The 21,333-nt window shown below is 43.1% G+C and overlaps 2 protein-coding genes across 2 annotated transcripts; both read left to right on the forward strand.

Annotated features, from left to right (window-relative positions):
- Positions 1-202: 202 nt before the first annotated feature.
- On the forward strand, positions 203-1,892 carry LOC106591488 (putative gustatory receptor clone PTE03). The gene is made up of 2 exons (XM_014182712.2): positions 203-315; positions 692-1,892. Exon 2 carries the CDS (start codon positions 739-741, stop codon positions 1,669-1,671), a length of 933 nt encoding a protein of 310 aa, XP_014038187.2. The 5' UTR covers positions 203-315; positions 692-738; the 3' UTR covers positions 1,672-1,892.
- Positions 1,893-17,792: 15,900 nt separating this feature from the next.
- On the forward strand, positions 17,793-19,094 carry sorf (main olfactory receptor-like protein; the record flags this gene model as incomplete). Its single annotated transcript, NM_001123603.1, is given in 3 exon segments — positions 17,793-17,810; positions 18,187-18,992; positions 18,994-19,094. Coding segments are annotated over 2 exon segments (860 nt in total), but the record flags the coding sequence as incomplete, so codon positions are not given.
- Between the last annotated feature and the right edge of the window lie 2,239 nt (positions 19,095-21,333).

Consider the following 21,333-nt stretch of genomic DNA (forward strand, 5'->3'; position numbering starts at 1 on the left):
ATAATTGAATGCAAAACAATGGGAGAACGCTGAACAGTATTGCTACATCAACTCAGTCACCAATGAATTACATGTTAATATAAGGAGATGATAATATTGCAAAAGTTGTTTTTAAAATGTTAATCATTAAGTAGACTACAAAGCAACACATATGTCAGGAGGTTCCTAGGTTACATCAGCTAGGTGACAGACCTCTAGGACACTAAAGGGCTGTCCTTTACTGGTAATGAGGCAATAAAAGGGCCTGTCAGGGGTCTGTCACAACTGAAGGTAGCCTCCAGCTCTGGTCGTGGACTGACATCCAGGAAGAGAGAAGTAGGCATGCTTTAATTATTATACAACGGGTGGGTCTAATCCTGAAAGTTGAATGGTTAAAAGGTTATTCCAGGGATCTCGGGCATTATCACATAAGTACGGTAGATGTAATTCATGTGTTTCCATTAGGCAAAGAAAAATGTGTGTTATGTTTAACAGTTGCAAAATATATATATCTATATATGTATATATGTATTATTTTGATTTTTGTTTTGTTCATTTTAGTTGTAGAGATGAGTTCTTTCTGTCATATTTGTTGTAGTCACAACAACATCATGATCATTGCAGTAGGCAACAGTGTGCTCTTTTAATTCAGTACATTCATTGGACAAACATATGTGCTGAAGACTATATGACTATTTTTGTATTATTTCAGGTGGGCTGCTTTCCAGAAGGCAATTACAAAATCATTCTACAGTAGTTATGTATACAAACTCTACATACATGTTGAGCATGGACTCACTGGCCATTGCTCCATCAGGTGTTTACCCAGCGTTTCTTTTTGGAACCCTTACGTACTGTTTCATTGTGTTTTGCAACGTGACGGTTTTATCCACCATAGCCCTGGACAGAAAGCTGCATAAACCCATGTTTATCCTACTCTTCAACATGCCTATCAATGATTTGATTGGTGCTACAGCCTTCTTCCCTCAGCTGTTGGTGAGCATCCTGGCTCAGAACAGGTCCATCTCCTACCCTGCATGCTACCTCCAAGCTCTGCTCGTCCACCTGTATGGAGCTGGCTCCTTAACTATCCTGACTAGCATGGCTTATGACAGGTATATCGCAATCTGCTGTCCACTGAGGTATAACTCCATCATGAGTTCCAGTAACTTGATGAAAATCATCATTTTCATGTGGCTTTTGGTCATTACCCTGATTGTGGTTCTGCTGGCTCTGGTCACTCGCTTCAAGATCTGCAGAACAACAATAGTGGATATATATTGTAACAATCCATCATTAGTGAGGCTCATTTGTGATGACACACGTATAAACAACTACTATGGGTTGTTGATAACAGCTGTCTTTCAGGGTGTATCGTTGATAGTGGTTATATTTACCTATATCCAGATCCTGCTCACCTGTGTCATGAATAAGTCGTCTGATGCCCGGAGCAAGGCCATTCAGACATGTGGTACACATCTTGTAGTGTTCATATTCTTAGAGTTCAACGCCTGCTTTAGCCTGATATCTCATCGATTCGAGCAAGCAGCCCCTTCCTTGAGGAGGGCTTTTGGAGTATCAGTTATGGTGTTCCCTCCCATTCTCAATCCCCTCATATATGGTCTAAAAACGAAAGAAATTCGGCAAAATGTTCTGGGTTTCTACAAACGAAAGGTATCTTCAGTTAAATGAGAATAAATACTGTACATGAATCTGTATAATACACGGCATGGGCTTTAGACAGTTTTTAAGGCCTTCCCAATAAAATAAAGAAATGCTCCTTTGTAAATCAGTCAAAAAAAATTAGAGTTGTGTTCCGTCTTTTTGTGCAAGACAATGACAACATTTTCTTTTTTTTTAGGTTAAAATGTGTAATGGGTTAAGATCGGTTATGGGTGTGTGTGTGTGTGTGTGTGTGTGTGTGTGTGTGTGTGTGTGTGTGTGTGTGTGTGTGTGTGTGTGTGTGTGTGTGTGTGTGTGTGTGTGTTCTTGTGTATGTGTGTGTGTGTGTGTGTGTGTGTGTGTGTGTGTGTGTGCAGCTCGTAGAATTAATACAGTACATTTGATTGTAACAATAGCAAAAGACACGTCAGTTGTCCACTGTACATGGATAATTAAGTTGTATTGTATAATTGTTATGCCTGTACTTTGTCCCTGTGAGAAGGTAGGCCTATCAGTGACAGAAAGACCAAAAATGGTCTATACAATGGCACCAGAGTATAACAAGTCAGTCATTTCTGTTTTTGGAAGGTGTACAGTAGGTTTTTTGTAGCATAAATAATTAGTCTATCCCCCTTTTTTAAATCAAGGAATCTGAATTGGACCAATGGATAACCAAAACCAATAAGCCATTTAGAACACCCCGGGGTGTCAAGAAATCACTCACTTGCTTTGAAACGGACATGGTAAATGATATAACAACCATTGTTGGGTTCCATTCATTTTGGGCCCTATGAAGCTAATGTTAATCAGTGACTGATTTAGCTGGAACAAACTAAATAACCCTACAAATACACTTAAAAAACGGTATGGGGCAACGAACAACAGACAATGTAAGTAGAAGATCATCTTTTGAATAAACTAGTAAGGACGTTTCAGGCTTGTCAAGGTTTCACAACAAAAGGTAAATCATGCTGTCAATGGGAAGATCTCAATTGCCTACTCCTGTTGTTCTCTCTCCTCGTCTCCTTCTCAAAATCCATTGGATGTGAAAGCCAGAGGTCCCTTCCCTTCGGACCTTCTCCTCCAATGGGTTTTGAGAAGGAGACGAGGAGAGAGGAGAGAGGACACGAGAAGTATGAGACCTTCCCTAAGACATCAAACTATGAGAGACATTTAAAGCAATTTGATGACTCCTATGACGAAGGCCATCCTGTGATATCTTTGATCATGGTTATAACAGTCTGTGTTGAAGAATGACTCCACATTTTAAGATGCATAGGCACCACCTAATTTCATATTATTTGGTGCCTATCTTTCCTATTTCATCGGGATTACAGTATAAAGATCGATCAACACCACAGATGGCGTGAGACATGGACTCATCTTGAAATTAGACTTTAATTGATCTGTGAAAATGTGTCTACACACTGAATATCGCTCTGTTCCACTATTGTTTCACTTCACTGATTCAGTCTGGAAATTCTCCAGTCGAGGCACTTGATCAGCATCCTCTCAGAAACTATGGGCGGGTTTAGCCCACATGGCTTCTGCTGATTGGTTGAAGATCATTTTGCGTAGCACCCTTCATCAGAGGACAGATTAATTTCAGTGCCATACAGGTTGAATCAACTACATAAAAAAGTACTACAAAGGATGCAAATACAAAACCAAACTGAGAATGAATGTGTCAGGAAAAGAGTGGTGGAAAGTGTGGTTTACAAATTGAAAAAAATATTCACATAATGTTTTTGATATTTTATGAGAAAAGTGGTATTCCAGCCGACAGTTTTCAAACACAAAACCAATGTAAAAATTAAAATACTGTATATGGAGGAAATTGTATTTGCTAATTAAACATATTAAATGTTAAATATTTGTTTTTGTGGTAAGTCAGGTAACTTCAGGTAAACACAATCACATAAATTGACATCAATGAATAAAAATGGTATATATATACACTGCTCAAAAAAATAAATGGAACACTAAAATAACACATCCTAGATCTGAATGAATGAAATAATCTTATTAAATACTTTTTTCTTTACATAGTTGAATGTGCTGACAACAAAAATACTCAATGGAAATCCAATTTATCAGCATTTACATTTTAGTCATTTAACAGATGCTCTTATCCAGAGCAACTTACAGTAGTGAATGCATACATTTCATACATTTTTTTTCTGTGCTGGCCCCCCATGGGAATCGAACCCAGAACCCTGGTGTTGCAAACACCATGCTCTACCAAATGAGCTACAGGGAAGGCTGTTGGTTAATTCTCAAATATAAAAATATAAAAATGGCATACAAAGAACAGCATACATAAGAACAAATGAATAGCATACGATCGTAGATTCATTTTAGACTACACAAGCTAACAAACAATTACAATGACAAAGTCACAATAATCACAAGAATGGCTTAAGATCAAAGTCTATGTTGAGACCGAAGGGTGCAAGGGTCTTTAAGTTAAAGATCAAGGCAGCCTTTCGTTTTAACAATAAATGATCAAGGTCACCCCCTCTCCTAGGGTGGGTGACATGTTCGATGCCAATATAAAGCAGAGACGAAATCGAGTGGTTTGCTTCCAAAAAGTGGGCCGCATCATGGATAGCCAGTCTTTGTATTTGTATCAACCCATGGAGGTCTGGATTTGGAGTCACACTCAAAATTAAAGTGGAAAACCACACTACAGGCTGATCCAACTTTGATGTAATGTCCTTAATAAAACAAGTCAAAATGAGGCTCAGTAGTGTGTGTGGCCTCCACGTGCCTGTATGACCTCCCTACAATGCCTGGGCATGCTCCTGATGAGGTGGCGGATGGTCTCCTGAGGGATCTCCTCCCAGACCTGGACTAAAGCATCCGCCAACTCCTAGACAGTCTGTGGTGCAACGTGGCGTTGTTAGATGGAGCGAGACATGAGGTCCCAGATGTGCTCAATTGGATTCAGGTCTGGGGAACGGGTAGGCCAGTCCATAGCATCAATGCCTTCCTCTTGCAGGAACTGCTGACACACTCCAGCCACATGAGGTCTAGCATTGTCTTGCATTAGGAGGAACCCAGGGCCAACCACACCAGCATATGGTCTCACAAGGAGTCTGAGGATCTCATCTCGGTACCTAATGGCAGTCAGGCTACCCCTGGCGAGCACATGGAGGGCTGTGCGGCCCCCCAAAGAAATGCCACCCCACACCATGACTGACCCACCGCCAAACCGGTCATGCTGGAGGATGTTGCAGGCAGCAGAACGTTCTCCACGGCGTCTCCAGACTCTGTCACGTCTGTCACATGTGCTCAGTGTGAACCTGCTTTCATCTGTGAAGAGCACAGGGCGCCAGTGGCGAATTTGCCAATCTTGGTGTTCTCTGGCAAATGCCAAACGCCCTGCACGGTGTTGGGCTGTAAGCACAACCCCCACCTGTGGACATCGGGCCCTCATACCACCCTCATGGAGTCTGTTTCTGACCGTTTGAGCAGACACATGCACATTTGTGGCCTGCTGGAGGTCATTTTGCAGGGCTCTGGCAGTGCTCCTCCTGCTCCTCCTTGCACAAAGGCGGAGGTAGCGGTCCTGCTGCTGGGTTGTTGCCCTCCTACGGCCTCCTCCACGTTTCCTGATGTACTGGCCTGTCTCCTGGTAGCGCCTCCATGCTCTGGACTCTACGCTGACAGACACAGCAAACCTTCTTGCCACAGCTCGCATTGATGTGCAATCCTGGATGAGCTGCACTACCTGAGCCACTTGTGTGGGTTGTAGACTCCGTCTCATGCTACCACTAGAGTGAAATCACCGCCAGCATTCAAAAGTGACCAAAACATCAGCCAGGAAGCATAGGAACTGAGAAGTGGTCTGTGGTCACCACCTGAAGAACCACTCCTTTATTGGGGGTGTCTTGCTAATTGCCTATAATTTCCACCTGTTGTGAAATTTGTGAAATTTATTGTCAATCAGTGTTGCTTCCTAAGTGGACAGTTTGATTTCACAGAAGTGTGATTGACTTGGAGTTACATTGTGTTGTTTAAGTGTTCCCTTTATTTTTTTGAGCAGTGTATATATATGTATGTAAATTTAGCCTTTACTTAAACAGGTGGAAACAACAGAGGAGGAGACAGGCAAGTGGGACAACACAGGGATTGATCCCTGGTCTCCAATGCTGTAACACTTTGGGCTTCGTGGGTGTAGAGTCAGGCACAGGAAGCATGAAAATGTTTGGTACAATATGTAATTTAATAAGTACTGAAAACCGAGGAAATATGTCCAAACACAACAGGGTGAAACAATAACCCCGAAGTCCAAAATACATGTACCACAAAACATACAAAGTGACGACACGTAACAAGCCCACACACAGAACAGGTGGAGAGGCGGGCTTAAATAATAAAACAAATTACTAATGGGAAACAGGTGTAACTCATAAAGAAATAACTAACAGAAAAACTAAAAAGGGATCGATGGCAGCTAGTAGGCCGGTGACGACGACCGCCGAGCGCCACCCAAACAGGGAGAGGAACCGCCCTCGGCAGCAGTCGTGACAGTACCCCCCCCCCCTCCCGACGGAGCCGCGCGCCGACACCGGCCTCGAGTTCGACCCGGAGGACGAGGCACAGGGCGATGGAAATCAACTAACAATGATGGATCCAGTATGTCCCCCACTAGGACCCAGCACCTCTCCTCCGGACCGTACCCCTCCCAGTCCACGAGGTACTGCAGGCCCCCCACCTGGCGTCTTGAGTCCAGAATGAAGCGCTGGGCCCCCCTCGATGTCCAGAGGGGGCGGAGGGACCTCCGGCATCTCACCGTCTTGTAGGGGACCAGCTACCACCGGCCTGAGGAGAGACACATGAAACGAGGGGTTAATACGATAATAAGAAGGGAGTTTTAATCTATAACACACCTCTTCTATTCTCCTCAGGACTTTGAAGGGCTCTACACGCTGCGGACCCAGCTTCCGGCAGGGCAAGCGGAGGGGCAGGATTCGGGTCGAGAGCCAGACCCTGTCTCCCGGTGCGAATATGGGAGCCTCACTGCGGAGGCGGTCAGCGCTCCTCTTTTGCCTTTCTCCTGCTTGTTTAAGGGATTCCTCCACAGCTCTCCAGGTGTCCTTGGAGCGCTGTACCTAATCCTCCACCTCAGGAGCCTCGGTCTGACTCTGATGCCGTGGTGCCAGGACCGGCTGGTAGCCTAACACACACTGGAAAGGCGACATGTTAGTGGATGAGTGGCGGAGTGAATTTTGCGCCACCTCAGCCCAGGGTAAATACCTCGACCACTCACCTGGCCAGTCCTGGCAGTACGACCGCAGAAACCTACCCACCTCCTGGTTCACTTTCTCCACCTGCCCATTGCTCTCGGGGTGATAACCGGAGGTCAAGCTAACTGAGACCCACAGACGCTCCATAAACGCCCTCCATACATGGGACGTGAACTGGGGACACCGATCAGAGACGATGTCCTCCGGCACCCCGTAATGCCGGAAGACATGGGTGAATAGAGCCTCCGCAGTCTGTAGGGCCGTAGGGAGACCGGGCAACGGGTGGAGACGGCAGGACTTAGAAAACCGATCCACAACTACCAGAACCGTGGTATTCCCCTGAGACGGGGGAAGATCGGTAAGAAAGTCCACCGACAGTGAGACCACGGCCGTTGTGGAACGGGGAGGGGTTGTAACTTCCCTCTAGGAAGGTGCCTAGGAGCCTTGCTCTGGGCGCATACCGAACAGGAAGAGACATAAAACCTCACGTCCTTAGCCAAGGTGGGCCACCAGTACTTCCCCCTAAGGCCTTGCACTGTCCTCTCCACCACAGGATGACCCGACGAAGGTAGTGTATGAGCCCATCGAATCAATCGATCACGAACACCAAGCGGAACGTATTTAAAACCGGTAGGACAATTTGAAGGTGCAGGCTCCATTTACAACGCCCACTCAATGTCCGCGTCCACCTCCCATACTACTGCTTTTTTGAAGAACTCACATTTCTCAACCTTGACGTATAGATCATGCTTCAGCAGTCTACCAAGCACTTTGCGCACTAGAGACACATGCTCGGCGCGTGTGGAGGAGTAAATAAGGATATCATCGATATACACAATCACTCCCCTGCCCGTGCAGGTCCCTAAGAATCTCATCCACAAAAGATTGAAAGACGGCTGGAGCATTCTTCAACCCATACAGCATGACGAGGTACTCATAGTGGCCCGATGTGGTACTAAATGCGGTTTTCCACTCGTCTCCCTTCCGAATACGCATCAGATTATAAGCGCTCCTGAGATCCAGTTTCATGAAAAAACGCGCTCCGTTAAATGATTCCACTGCGGTAGCAATGAGAGGTAGCGGGTAACTGAACCCCACTGTGGTAGAATTGAGACCTCTGTAATCAATGCACAGACGCAAACCTCCCCCCTTTTTTTCACAAAAAAGAAACTCGAGGAGACAGGTGAAATGGAGGGCTAAATGTACCCTTGCCCCAGAGCTTCCGTGACATATAGCCAACGTCTCCTCCTGGGACAATGGGTACACGTGACTCTTAGGAAGCGCAGCGTTATCCTGGAGGTCTATCGCACAATCCCCCGGTCGATGAGGTCGTAATTTAGTCGCCTTCTTTTTACAGAAGGCGAGAGCCAATTCGGCATACTCAGGGGGAATGCGCACAGTGGAAACCTGGTCTGAACTCTCCACCGACGTGGCACCGATGGAAACACCTAGACATCTATCTGAACACTCCTCTGACCATCCCTGGAGAATCCCCTGTTTCCACAAAATCTTAGGATTGTGACTAGCTAACCACGGCACCCCCAGCACCACTGGAAACGCAGGTGAGTTGATAATAAAGAAACTAATTCGTTCCTTATGATTCCCCTGCGTTACCATGTCCAGTGGCACTGTGGTCTCCCTGATCAGCCCTGACCCTAATGGTCGGCTATCTAAGGAGTGCACGGGGAAAGGGGAATCTAACGGTACCAGCGGAATTCCCAACTTAAGGGCTAGTCCGCTATCCATAAAGTTACCAGCTACGCCTGAATCGACTAGCGCCTTATGCTGGGAAAAGGGAGCAAAATCAAGGAAAAAAATTAAGACAAAAACGTGACCAACAGAGGATTCTGGGTGAATGTGGTGCTGACTCACCTGGGATGAACGATGAGTGTTCTGCCTGCCCTCTCAACTCCCAGAGGGACCCCCCAGCACCGGGTCGGCCGTGTGTCCTCGTCGACCACAATTGGTGCAGGAGGGGCGCCATCCTCCGGTTCCCCTTGATGCAGTTCCTCCGAGCTCCATAGGAATGGGTGCAGGCAGGCTAGGAGCTGGAACTGACAGGACCCTCTCTGAACGCCCGCGGGTAGCCAGCAGATTGTCCAGTCGTATAGACATGTCGATCAGTTCATCTAGGGAGAGTGTAGTGTCCCGACACGCTAGCTCCCCTGCGGACGTCCTCCCTGAGGTTACACCGGTAGTGATCTATTAGGGCCCTGTCGTTCCACCCAGCTCCAGCCGCCAAAGTCCGGAATTCTAGGGCAAAATCTTGCGCGCTCCTCATCTCCTGCCTAAGGTGAAACAGTCGTTCACCCGCCGCTCTTCCTTCCGGGGGATGATCGAAGACGGCCCTGAAACGGGCGGGTGAACTCAGGGTAGTTGTTTCGTGCGGAATCGGGTCCATTCCACACAGCGTTGGCCCACAAAAATGCTCGGGCCGTCAAGCAGGAGATGAGGAGGCTCACGCTCTCCTCCCCCGAGGGGAGTCGGCCTCACGGTCGCCAGGTATAATTCAAGTTGTAATAGGAATCCCTGGCACCTTGCCGCTGCTCCATCATACTCCCTCGAAGGCGTAAGACGTAGTGCCCCAGATCCAGACGGGGAAGGGAGTGGAGGAGGTGAGCTCGTCGGGTGAACCGGAGGTGAAGGGAGACCACTCCTCTCCCATCGATCCATTCTCTCCATCATCTGGTCCATGGCTGACCCAATCCGATGGAGAACAGTGGTGTTATGGAGGACCCGTTCCTCCATCGATGGTAGAGGGGTGGTGGCTGCTTCTGCTGACTCCATTTCTATGGTGCGGGCTTCTGTAACACTTTGGGCTTCGTGGGTGTAGAGTCATGCGCAGGAAGCAGGAAAATGTTTGGTACAATATGTAATTTAATAAGTACTGAAAACCGAGGAAATATGTCCAAACACAACAGGGCGAAACAATAACCCCGAAGTCCAAAATACATGTACCACAAAACATACAAAGTGACGACACGTAACAAGCCCGCACACAGAAGAGGTGGAGAGGCGGGCTTAAATAATAAAACAAATTACTAATGGGAAAAAGGTGTAACTCATAAAGACATAACTAACAAAAAAACAAAAAGAGATTGATGGCAGCTAGTAGGCCGGTGACGACGACCGCCGAGGGCCACCCGAACAGGGAGAGGAACCGCCCTCGGCAGTAGTCGTGACAAATGCAGAGCAGTATATGACTGGCCGTAAGAGTTACTGCTAAACCACGGGCTCTGCACGTCAGGTAAGAGATAATCAACGAGGGGCTATGCGTTCTATGGAAAATAATGAACGATGTGGAAGGTGTGTTCCACGTCATGCTGTTGGAGTGGAGCTAAGCTTCCACGTCAATCATTATGTTCCAGAGAAAGCATAGCCCTTTGTTGATTATCCCTTACTTAACATGCAGAGCCTGTGGTCTAGCAGTAACTCTTACGGCCAGTCATATAAGAATCATGATTCATGCACTGTTTTGGTCATCAAAAAAATCATAATTAAGAATAATTTAACTTTAATTGGATGTTCTTGTTGTGTGGAGCCTTTCCCCTTCACTTTTGTCAGCTTACTTCTGTTTACTTACAATATGTCTTATTTCACCAAAGATGAGGGGACCGCTGTATAGTCTGTCATATCAGACTGCATTCATACATTTTTTGTTACTGCTGTAGCATTCTTTAATAGCACTTAATATAAACTGCCTATGTGCAATGCATGTTGCAGAAATTACTGAAAACAATGTAACTTTATTGCTATAAGCGTTCATAACTGGCTACGAGACTATTGTAGCAACATTAATTTACCATTTTGATACACCTGTAAACAAAGCTTGTTTTAGAAGGAGGATGGGATCCACTCAAATCATCTGGGTTCCTGGATCCATTCACAGCATTATAAGGCTGTGTTGAGTTCACCCTGCACTAACATAAATAACATGCTGCTAAGCTTCCCAGTAAAGCAATGAAAACAATCAAGCATCCCAGAAAAGTGCTAAATATAGCCAACATTAACATATGTAGTCCACAATCATCTCCTTTGTCTTGATCATGTTGAGGGAGAGGTTGTTGTTCTGGCACCACACGGCCAGGTCTCTGACCTCCTCCCTATAGGCTGTCTCGTCATTGTCGGTGATTAGGCCTACCACTATTGAGTCATTGGCAAACTTAATGATGGTGTTGGAGTCGTGCCTGGCCGTGCAGTCATGAGTGAAAAGTGAGTAATGGAGGGGACTGAGCACACACCCCTGAGGGACCCCTGTGTTGAGGATCAGCGTGGCAGATGTGATGATACCTACTCTTTCCACCTGGGGGCGGCCCGTCAGGAAGTCCAGGATCCAGTTGCAGAGGGAGGTATTTAGTCCCAGGGTCCATAGCTTATTGATGAGGTTTGAGGGCACTATGATGTTGAACACTGAGCTGTAGCCAATGAATAGCATTCTCACATAGGTGTTCCTTTTGTCCAGTTGGGAAAGGGCAGTGTGGAGTGCAATAGAGATTGCATCATCTGTGGATCTGTTAGGGCGGTATGCAAATTGGAGTGAGTCTAGGGTTTCTGGATAATGTTGCCTTTCAAAGCACTTCATGGCTGCAGATGTGAGTGCTACTGGTCGGAAGTCATTTAGGAAGGTTACCTTAGTGTTCTTGGCCACAGGGATTATGAAGGTCTGCTTAACCTCTCTAGGGTAGGTGGCACCAAATCGTCCCACCTACACAACAGCCAGTCTAATCCCGTGGCGCGATATTCAAATACCTTAACCTGTTGGGTCTAGGGGGCAGCATTTGCACGTCTGGATAAAAAAAATGTACCCGATTTAATCTGGTTACTAATCCTACCCAGTAACTAGAATATGCATATACTTATTATATATGGATAGAAAACACTCTAAAGTTTCCAAAACTGTTTGAATGGTGTCTGTGAGTATAACAGAACTCATTTGGCAGGCAAAACCCTGAGACATTTTCTGACAGGAAGTGGATACCTGATGTGTTGTATTGACTTTAAACCTCTCCCATTGAAAAACACAGGGGTTTAGGAATATTTTGGCACTTCCTATTGCTTCCACTAGATGTCACCAGCCTTTACAAAGTGTTTTGAGTCTTCTGGAGGGAGATCTGACCGAACAAGAGCCATGGAACGGTGATGTCCCATTAGACACCTGGCGCGCTACTTCATGTTGGGTACCCTCGTTCCAATACGTTATAAAAGGCTATGCATTCGTCCACCTTGAATATTATTCATGTTCTGGTTAAAAAAGGCCCTAATGATTTATGCTATACAACGTTTGACATGTTTGAACGAACGGAAATATATTTTTTCCCCTCGTTCATGACGAGAAGTCCGGCTGGCTTACATCATGTGCTAACGAGACGGAGATTTTTGGACATAAATGATGAGCTTTTTTGAACAAAACTACATTCGTTATGGACCTGTGATACCTGGAAGTGACATCTGATGAAGAGAATCAAAGGTAATGGATTATTTACATAGTATTTTCGATTTTAGATCTCCCCAACATGACGTCTAGTCTGTATCGCAACGCGTATTTTTCTGGGCACAGTGCTCAGATTATTGCAAAGTGTGATTTCCCAGTAAGGTTATTTTTAAATCTGGCAAGTTGATTGCGTTCAAAAGATGTAAATCTATAATTCTTTAAATGACAATATAATATTTTACCAATGTTTTCTAATTTTAATTATTTAATTTCTGACGCTGACTTGACTGCCGGTTATTGGAGGGAAACGATTTCCTCAACATCAATGCCATAGTAAAACGCTGTTTTTGTATATAAATATGAACTTGATAGAACTAAAAATGCATGCATTGTCTAACATAATGTCCTAGGAGTGTCATCTGATGGAGATTGTAAAAGGTTAGTGTATCATTTTAGCTGGTTTTATGGTTTTGGTGACCCTGTCTTTGACTTGACAAAACATTACACACAACTCTTGTAAATGTACTGTCCTAACATACTCTAAATTTATGCTTTCGCCGTAAAACCTTTTTGAAATCGTAAAACGTGGTTAGATTAAGGAGATGTTTATCTTTCAAATGGTGTAAAATAGTTGTATTTTTGAAAAATTTGAATTTTGACATTTATTTGGATTCAAATTTGCCGCTCTTGAAATGCACCTGCTGTTGATGGAGTGCACCACAGGTGGCACGCTAGCGTCCCACCTAGCCCCAAGAGGTTAAAAATGCTATTACTTCAATTTCTCAAACATATAACTATTTCTACACCATTTTAAAGACAAGACTCTCCTTTATCTAACCACACTGTCCGATTTCAAAAAGGCTTTACAACGAAAGCAAAACATTAGATTATGTCAGCAGAGTACCCAGCCAGAAATAATCAGACACCCATTTTTCAAGCTAGCATATAATGTCACATAAACCCAAACCACAGCTAAATGCAGCACTAACATTTGATGATCTTCATCAGATGACAACCCTAGGACATTATGTTATACAATACATGCATGTTTTGTTCAATCAAGTTCATATTTACATCAAAAAACAGCTTTTTACATTAGCATGTGATGTTCAGAACTAGCATACCCCCCGAAAACTTCCGGGGAATTTACTAACAATTTACTAAATTACTCACGATAAACGTTCACAAAAAGCATAACAATTATTTTAAGAATTATAGATACAGAACTCCTCTATGCACTCGATATGTCCGTTTTTAAAATAGCTTTTTGGTGAAAGCACATTTTGCAATATTCTAAGTACATAGCCCAGCCATCACGGACTAGCTATTTAGACACCCAGCAAGTTTAGCCTTCACCAAAATCAGATTTACAATAATAAAAATGTTATTACCTTTGCTGTTCTTCATCAGAATGCACTCCCAGGACTTCTACTTCAATAACAAATGTTGGTTTGGTCCCAAATAATCCATCGTTATATCCAAACAGCGGCGTTTTGTTCGTGCGTTCTAGACACTATCCGAAATGGTAAATCAGGGTTACGAGCATGGCGCATTTCGTGACAAAAAAATTCTAAATATTCCATTACCGTACTTCGAAGCATGTCAACCGCTGTTTAAAATCAATTTTTATGCAATTTATCTCGTAAAAAAAGCGATAATATTCCGACCGGGAATCTGCGTTTCGGTAAATAGAGGAAAAAAAAGAAAGACGGGGGCGACCAGTGCACGCGCCTAAGCCCACTGTCCCCTGATCGGCCACTTGACAAAGGCGATAATGTGTTTCAGCCTGGGGCTGGAATGACGACATTCAGCTTTTTCCCGGGCTCTGAGAGCCTATGGGAGCCGTGGGAAGTGTCACGTTACCGCAGAGATCCTTTGTTTTGGAAAGAGATGTCAAAGAAAGCCAATAAATGGTCAGACAGGCCACTTCCTGTTCAGAATCTTCTCAGGTTTTTGCCTGCCATATGAGTTCTGTTATACTCACAGACACCATTCAAACAGTTTTAGAAACTTTAGGGTGTTTTCTATCCATATCTAATAAGTATATGCATATTCTAGTTACTGGGTAGGAGTAGTAACCAGATTAAATCGGGTACGTTTTTTTATCCGGCGGTGTAAATACTGCCCCCTAGCCCTAAGAGGTTAAAACATGTTGGTATTACAGACTCGGACAGGGAGAGGATGAAAATGTTAGTGAAGACACTTGCCAATTGTTCAGCGCATGCTCGCAGTACACGTCCTGGTAATCCATCTGGCCCTGCGGCGTTGTTAATGTTGACCTGTTTAACCTCTTACTTCTAGACGTTCCGCTAGCGGAACACCTGCTCCAATAGCCAATGATGGGCGTGGCGCGAATGACAAATTCCTCAAAAATACAAAAACTTCAATTTTTCAAACATATGACTATTTTACACCATTTTAAAGACAAGACTCTCCTTTATCTAACCACACTGTCCGATTTCAAAAAGGCTTTACAACGAAAGCAAAACATTAGATTATGTCAGCAGAGTACCCAGCCAGAAATAATCAGACACCCATTTTTCAAGCTAGCATATAATGTCACAAAAACCAAGAAGACAGCTAAATGCAGCACTAACCTTTGATGATCTTCATCAGATGACACACCTAGGACATTATGTTATACAATACATGCATGTTTTGTTTAATCAAGTTCATATTTATATCAAAAACCAGCTTTTTACATTACTAGCATACCCACCGCAAACTTCCGGTGAATTTACTAAATTACTCACGATAAACGTTCACAAAAAACATAACAATTATTTTAAGAATTATAGATACAGAACTCCTTTATGCAATCGCAGTGTCAGATTTTAAAATAGCTTTTCGGTGAAAGCACATATTGCAATATTCTGAGTAGATAGCCCGGCCATCATGGCTAACTAATTTGACACCCACCAAGTTTGGCCCTCACCAAACTCAGATTTACTATAAGAAAAATTGGATTACCTTTGCTGTTCTTTGTCAGAATGCACTCCCAGGACTTCTACTTCAACAACAAATGTTGGTTTGGTTCGATATAATCCATAGTTATATCCAAATAGCTCCGTTTTGTTCGTGCGTTCAAGTCACTATTCGAAGGGTGACGTGCCGACGCATTTCGTGACAAAAAAATGCAAAATATTCCATTACCGTACTTCGAAGCATGTCAAACGCTGTTTAAAATCAATTTTAATGCTATTTTTCTCGTAAAATAGCGATAATATTCCAACCGGGCGACATTGTATTTGTTCAAACACTGAAAGAAAAAAATGGAGTCGTCTCGTGCATGCGCGCTCCAGTGTCATTGTTCTCAGAAGGACCACTCACAAAAACCCCTGCTGTTTTTCGCCCAGAGACTGGAGAGCTCTCATTCCACTTTCTGGCGCCTTCTGAGAGCCAATGAAAGCCTTAGAAAATGTCACGTTACAGCAGAGATGCTGTATTTTTGATAGACATGCCCTAGAAGGAGAACAAATAGTCAGACGGCACTTCCTGTATAGAATCTTCTCAGGTTATGGCCTGCCATATGAGTTCTGTTATACTCACAGACACCATTCGAACAGTTTTAGAAACTTTAGAGTGTTTTCTATCCAAATCTACTAATTATATGCATATTCTAGTTTCTGGGTAGGAGCAGTAACCAGATTAAATCCGGTACTTTTTTTATCCGGCCGAGAAAATACTGCCCCCTATCCCAAACAGGTTAATGTGTTTCTTCTTGTGCCACTCCTTTGTTGCCTTGGCCGTGTGTTTTGGGTCATTGTCATGCTGGAATACCCATCCACGACCCATTTTCAATGCCCTGGCTGAGGGAAGGAGGTTCTCACCCAAGATTTGACGGTACATGGCACCGTCCATCGTCCCTTTGATGCGGTGAAGTTGTCCTGTCCCCTTAGCAGAAAAACACCGCCAAAGCATAATGTTTCCACCTCCATGTTTGATGGTGGGGATGGTGTTCTTGGGGTCATAGGCAGCATTACTCCTCCTCCAAACATGGCGAGTTGAGTTGATGCCAAAGAGCTCCATTTTGGTCTCATCTGACCACAACACTTTCACCCAGTTGTCTTCTGAATCATTCAGATGTTCATTGGTAAACTTCAGACGGGCATGTATATGTGCTTTCTTGAGCAGGGGGACCTTGCGGGCGCTGCAGGATTTCAGTCCTTCGCGGCGTAGTGTGTTACCAATTGTTTTCTTGGTGACTATAGTCCCAGCTGCATTGAGATCATTGACAAGATCCTCCCGTGTAGTTCTGGGCTGATTCCTCACCGTTCTCATGATCATTGCAACTCCACAAGGTGAGATCTTGCACGGAGCCATAGGCCGAGGGAGATTGACAGGTCTTTTGTGTTTCTTCCACTTGCAATAATCGCACCAAAGGTTGTCACCTTCTCACCAAGCTGCTTGGCGATGGTCTTGTAGCCCATTCCAGCCTTGTGTAGGTCAACAATCTTGTCCCTGACATCCTTGGAGAGCTCTTTGGTCTTGGCCATGGTGGAGAGTTTGGAATCTGATTGATTGATTGCTTCTGTGGACAGGTGTCTTTTATACAGGTAACAAGCTGAGATTAGGAGCACTCCCTTTAAGAGTGTGCTCCTAATCTCAGTTTGTTACCTTTATAAAAGACACCTGAGAGCCAGAAATCTTTCTGATTGAGAGGGGGTCAAAAACTTATTTCCCTCATTAAAATGCAAATCAATTTATAACATTTTTGACATGCGTTTTTCTGGATTTTTGTTGTTATTATTCTGTCTCTCACTGTTCAAATAAACCTACCATTAAAATTACAGACTGATCATTTCTTTGTCAGTGGGCAAACGTACAAAATCAGCAGGGGATCAAATACTTTTTTCCCTCACTGTAGATAGTGTGGTCTACAGCTTATCATGAGATACTCTACCTCAGGCGAGCATAACCTGGAGACTTCCTTAGATATCGTGCACAAGCAGCTATTTACAAAAATACACACAAAAATTTCACTTTGCGTCAATCACATTGGGCTGTTGTAAAGTGACAGTTCACTGGCCCCATAATACTCATTGGGCTGTTATAAAGTGATTGTTCACTCAAGTTACACATTGACAGATGACTGGCAATATATGGACAACGGATGAGAGTCAGCAACTGAAAACGTGGCTTCGTTTACTTGATCACAATTTAGTGTTAGCATAATTGAATGCAAAACAATGGGAGAACGCTGAACAGTATTGCTACATCAACTCAGTCACCAATGAATTACATGTTAATATAAGGAGATGATAATATTGCAAAAGTTGTTTTTAAAATGTTAATCATTAAGTAGACTACAAAGCAACACATATGTCAGGAGGTTCCTAGGTTACATCAGCTAGGTGACAGACCTCTAGGACACTAAAGGGCTGTCCTTTACTGGTAATGAGGCAATAAAAGGGCCTGTCAGGGGTCTGTCACAACTGAAGGTAGCCTCCAGCTCTGGTCGTGGACTGACATCCAGGAAGAGAGAAGTAGGCATGCTTTAATTATTATACAACGGGTGGGTCTAATCCTGAAAGTTGAATGGTTAAAAGGTTATTCCAGGGATCTCGGGCATTATCACATAAGTACGGTAGATGTAATTCATGTGTTTCCATTAGGCAAAGAAAAATGTGTGTTATGTTTAACAGTTGCAAAATATATATATCTATATATGTATATATGTATTATTTTGATTTTTGTTTTGTTCATTTTAGTTGTAGAGATGAGTTCTTTCTGTCATATTTGTTGTAGTCACAACAACATCATGATCATTGCAGTAGGCAACAGTGTGCTCTTTTAATTCAGTACATTCATTGGACAAACATATGTGCTGAAGACTATATGACTATTTTTGTATTATTTCAGGTGGGCTGCTTTCCAGAAGGCAATTACAAAATCATTCTACAGTAGTTATGTATACAAACTCTACATACATGTTGAGCATGGACTCACTGGCCATTGCTCCATCAGGTGTTTACCCAGCGTTTCTTTTTGGAACCCTTACGTACTGTTTCATTGTGTTTTGCAACGTGACGGTTTTATCCACCATAGCCCTGGACAGAAAGCTGCATAAACCCATGTTTATCCTACTCTTCAACATGCCTATCAATGATTTGATTGGTGCTACAGCCTTCTTCCCTCAGCTGTTGGTGAGCATCCTGGCTCAGAACAGGTCCATCTCCTACCCTGCATGCTACCTCCAAGCTCTGCTCGTCCACCTGTATGGAGCTGGCTCCTTAACTATCCTGACTAGCATGGCTTATGACAGGTATATCGCAATCTGCTGTCCACTGAGGTATAACTCCATCATGAGTTCCAGTAACTTGATGAAAATCATCATTTTCATGTGGCTTTTGGTCATTACCCTGATTGTGGTTCTGCTGGCTCTGGTCACTCGCTTCAAGATCTGCAGAACAACAATAGTGGATATATATTGTAACAATCCATCATTAGTGAGGCTCATTTGTGATGACACACGTATAAACAACTACTATGGGTTGTTGATAACAGCTGTCTTTCAGGGTGTATCGTTGATAGTGGTTATATTTACCTATATCCAGATCCTGCTCACCTGTGTCATGAATAAGTCGTCTGATGCCCGGAGCAAGGCCATTCAGACATGTGGTACACATCTTGTAGTGTTCATATTCTTAGAGTTCAACGCCTGCTTTAGCCTGATATCTCATCGATTCGAGCAAGCAGCCCCTTCCTTGAGGAGGGCTTTTGGAGTATCAGTTATGGTGTTCCCTCCCATTCTCAATCCCCTCATATATGGTCTAAAAACGAAAGAAATTCGGCAAAATGTTCTGGGTTTCTACAAACGAAAGGTATCTTCAGTTAAATGAGAATAAATACTGTACATGAATCTGTATAATACACGGCATGGGCTTTAGACAGTTTTTAAGGCCTTCCCAATAAAATAAAGAAATGCTCCTTTGTAAATCAGTCAAAGAAAATTAGAGTTGTGTTCCGTCTTTTTGTGCAAGACAATGACAACATTTTCTTTTTTTTTTAGGTTAAAATGTGTAATGGGTTAAGATCGGTTATGGGTGTGTGTGTGTGTGTGTGTGTGTGTGTGTGTGTGTGTGTGTGTGTGTGTGTGTGTGTGTGTGTGTGTGTGTGTGTGTGTGTGTGTGTGTGTGTTCTTGTGTATGTGTGTGTGTGTGTGTGTGTGTGTGTGTGTGTGTGTGTGCAGCTCGTAGAATTAATACAGTACATTTGATTGTAACAATAGCAAAAGACACGTCAGTTGTCCACTGTACATGGATAATTAAGTTGTATTGTATAATTGTTATGCCTGTACTTTGTCCCTGTGAGAAGGTAGGCCTATCAGTGACAGAAAGACCAAAAATGGTCTATACAATGGCACCAGAGTATAACAAGTCAGTCATTTCTGTTTTTGGAAGGTGTACAGTAGGTTTTTTGTAGCATAAATAATTAGTCTATCCCCCTTTTTTAAATCAAGGAATCTGAATTGGACCAATGGATAACCAAAACCAATAAGCCATTTAGAACACCCCGGGGTGTCAAGAAATCACTCACTTGCTTTGAAACGGACATGGTAAATGATATAACAACCATTGTTGGGTTCCATTCATTTTGGGCCCTATGAAGCTAATGTTAATCAGTGACTGATTTAGCTGGAACAAACTAAATAACCCTACAAATACACTTAAAAAACGGTATGGGGCAACGAACAACAGACAATGTAAGTAGAAGATCATCTTTTGAATAAACTAGTAAGGACGTTTCAGGCTTGTCAAGGTTTCACAACAAAAGGTAAATCATGCTGTCAATGGGAAGATCTCAATTGCCTACTCCTGTTGTTCTCTCTCCTCGTCTCCTTCTCAAAATCCATTGGATGTGAAAGCCAGAGGTCCCTTCCCTTCGGACCTTCTCCTCCAATGGGTTTTGAGAAGGAGACGAGGAGAGAGGAGAGAGGACACGAGAAGTATGAGACCTTCCCTAAGACATCAAACTATGAGAGACATTTAAAGCAATTTGATGACTCCTATGACGAAGGCCATCCTGTGATATCTTTGATCATGGTTATAACAGTCTGTGTTGAAGAATGACTCCACATTTTAAGATGCATAGGCACCACCTAATTTCATATTATTTGGTGCCTATCTTTCCTATTTCATCGGGATTACAGTATAAAGATCGATCAACACCACAGATGGCGTGAGACATGGACTCATCTTGAAATTAGACTTTAATTGATCTGTGAAAATGTGTCTACACACTGAATATCGCTCTGTTCCACTATTGTTTCACTTCACTGATTCAGTCTGGAAATTCTCCAGTCGAGGCACTTGATCAGCATCCTCTCAGAAACTATGGGCGGGTTTAGCCCACATGGCTTCTGCTGATTGGTTGAAGATCATTTTGCGTAGCACCCTTCATCAGAGGACAGATTCATTTCAGTGCCATACAGGTTGAATCAACTACATAAAAAAGTACTACAAAGGATGCAAATACAAAACCAAACTGAGAATGAATGTGTCAGGAAAAGAGTGGTGGAAAGTGTGGTTTACAAATTGAAAAAAATATTCACATAATGTTTTTGATATTTTATGAGAAAAGTGGTATTCCAGCCGACAGTTTTCAAACACAAAACCAATGTAAAAATTAAAATACTGTATATGGAGGAAATTGTATTTGCTAATTAAACATATTAAATGTTAAATATTTGTTTTTGTGGTAAGTCAGGTAACTTCAGGTAAACACAATCACATAAATTGACATCAATGAATAAAAATGGTATATATATACACTGCTCAAAAAAATAAATGGAACACTAAAATAACACATCCTAGATCTGAATGAATGAAATAATCTTATTAAATACTTTTTCTTTACATAGTTGAATGTGCTGACAACAAAAATACTCAATGGAAATCCAATTTATCAGCATTTACATTTTAGTCATTTAACAGACGCTCTTATCCAGAGCAACTTACAGTAGTGAATGCATACATTTCATACATTTTTTTTCTGTGCTGGCCCCCC

Source organism: Salmo salar, chromosome ssa20 (genome assembly GCF_905237065.1).
Source record: "Salmo salar chromosome ssa20, Ssal_v3.1, whole genome shotgun sequence".
Classification (NCBI taxonomy): domain Eukaryota; kingdom Metazoa; phylum Chordata; class Actinopteri; order Salmoniformes; family Salmonidae; genus Salmo; species Salmo salar.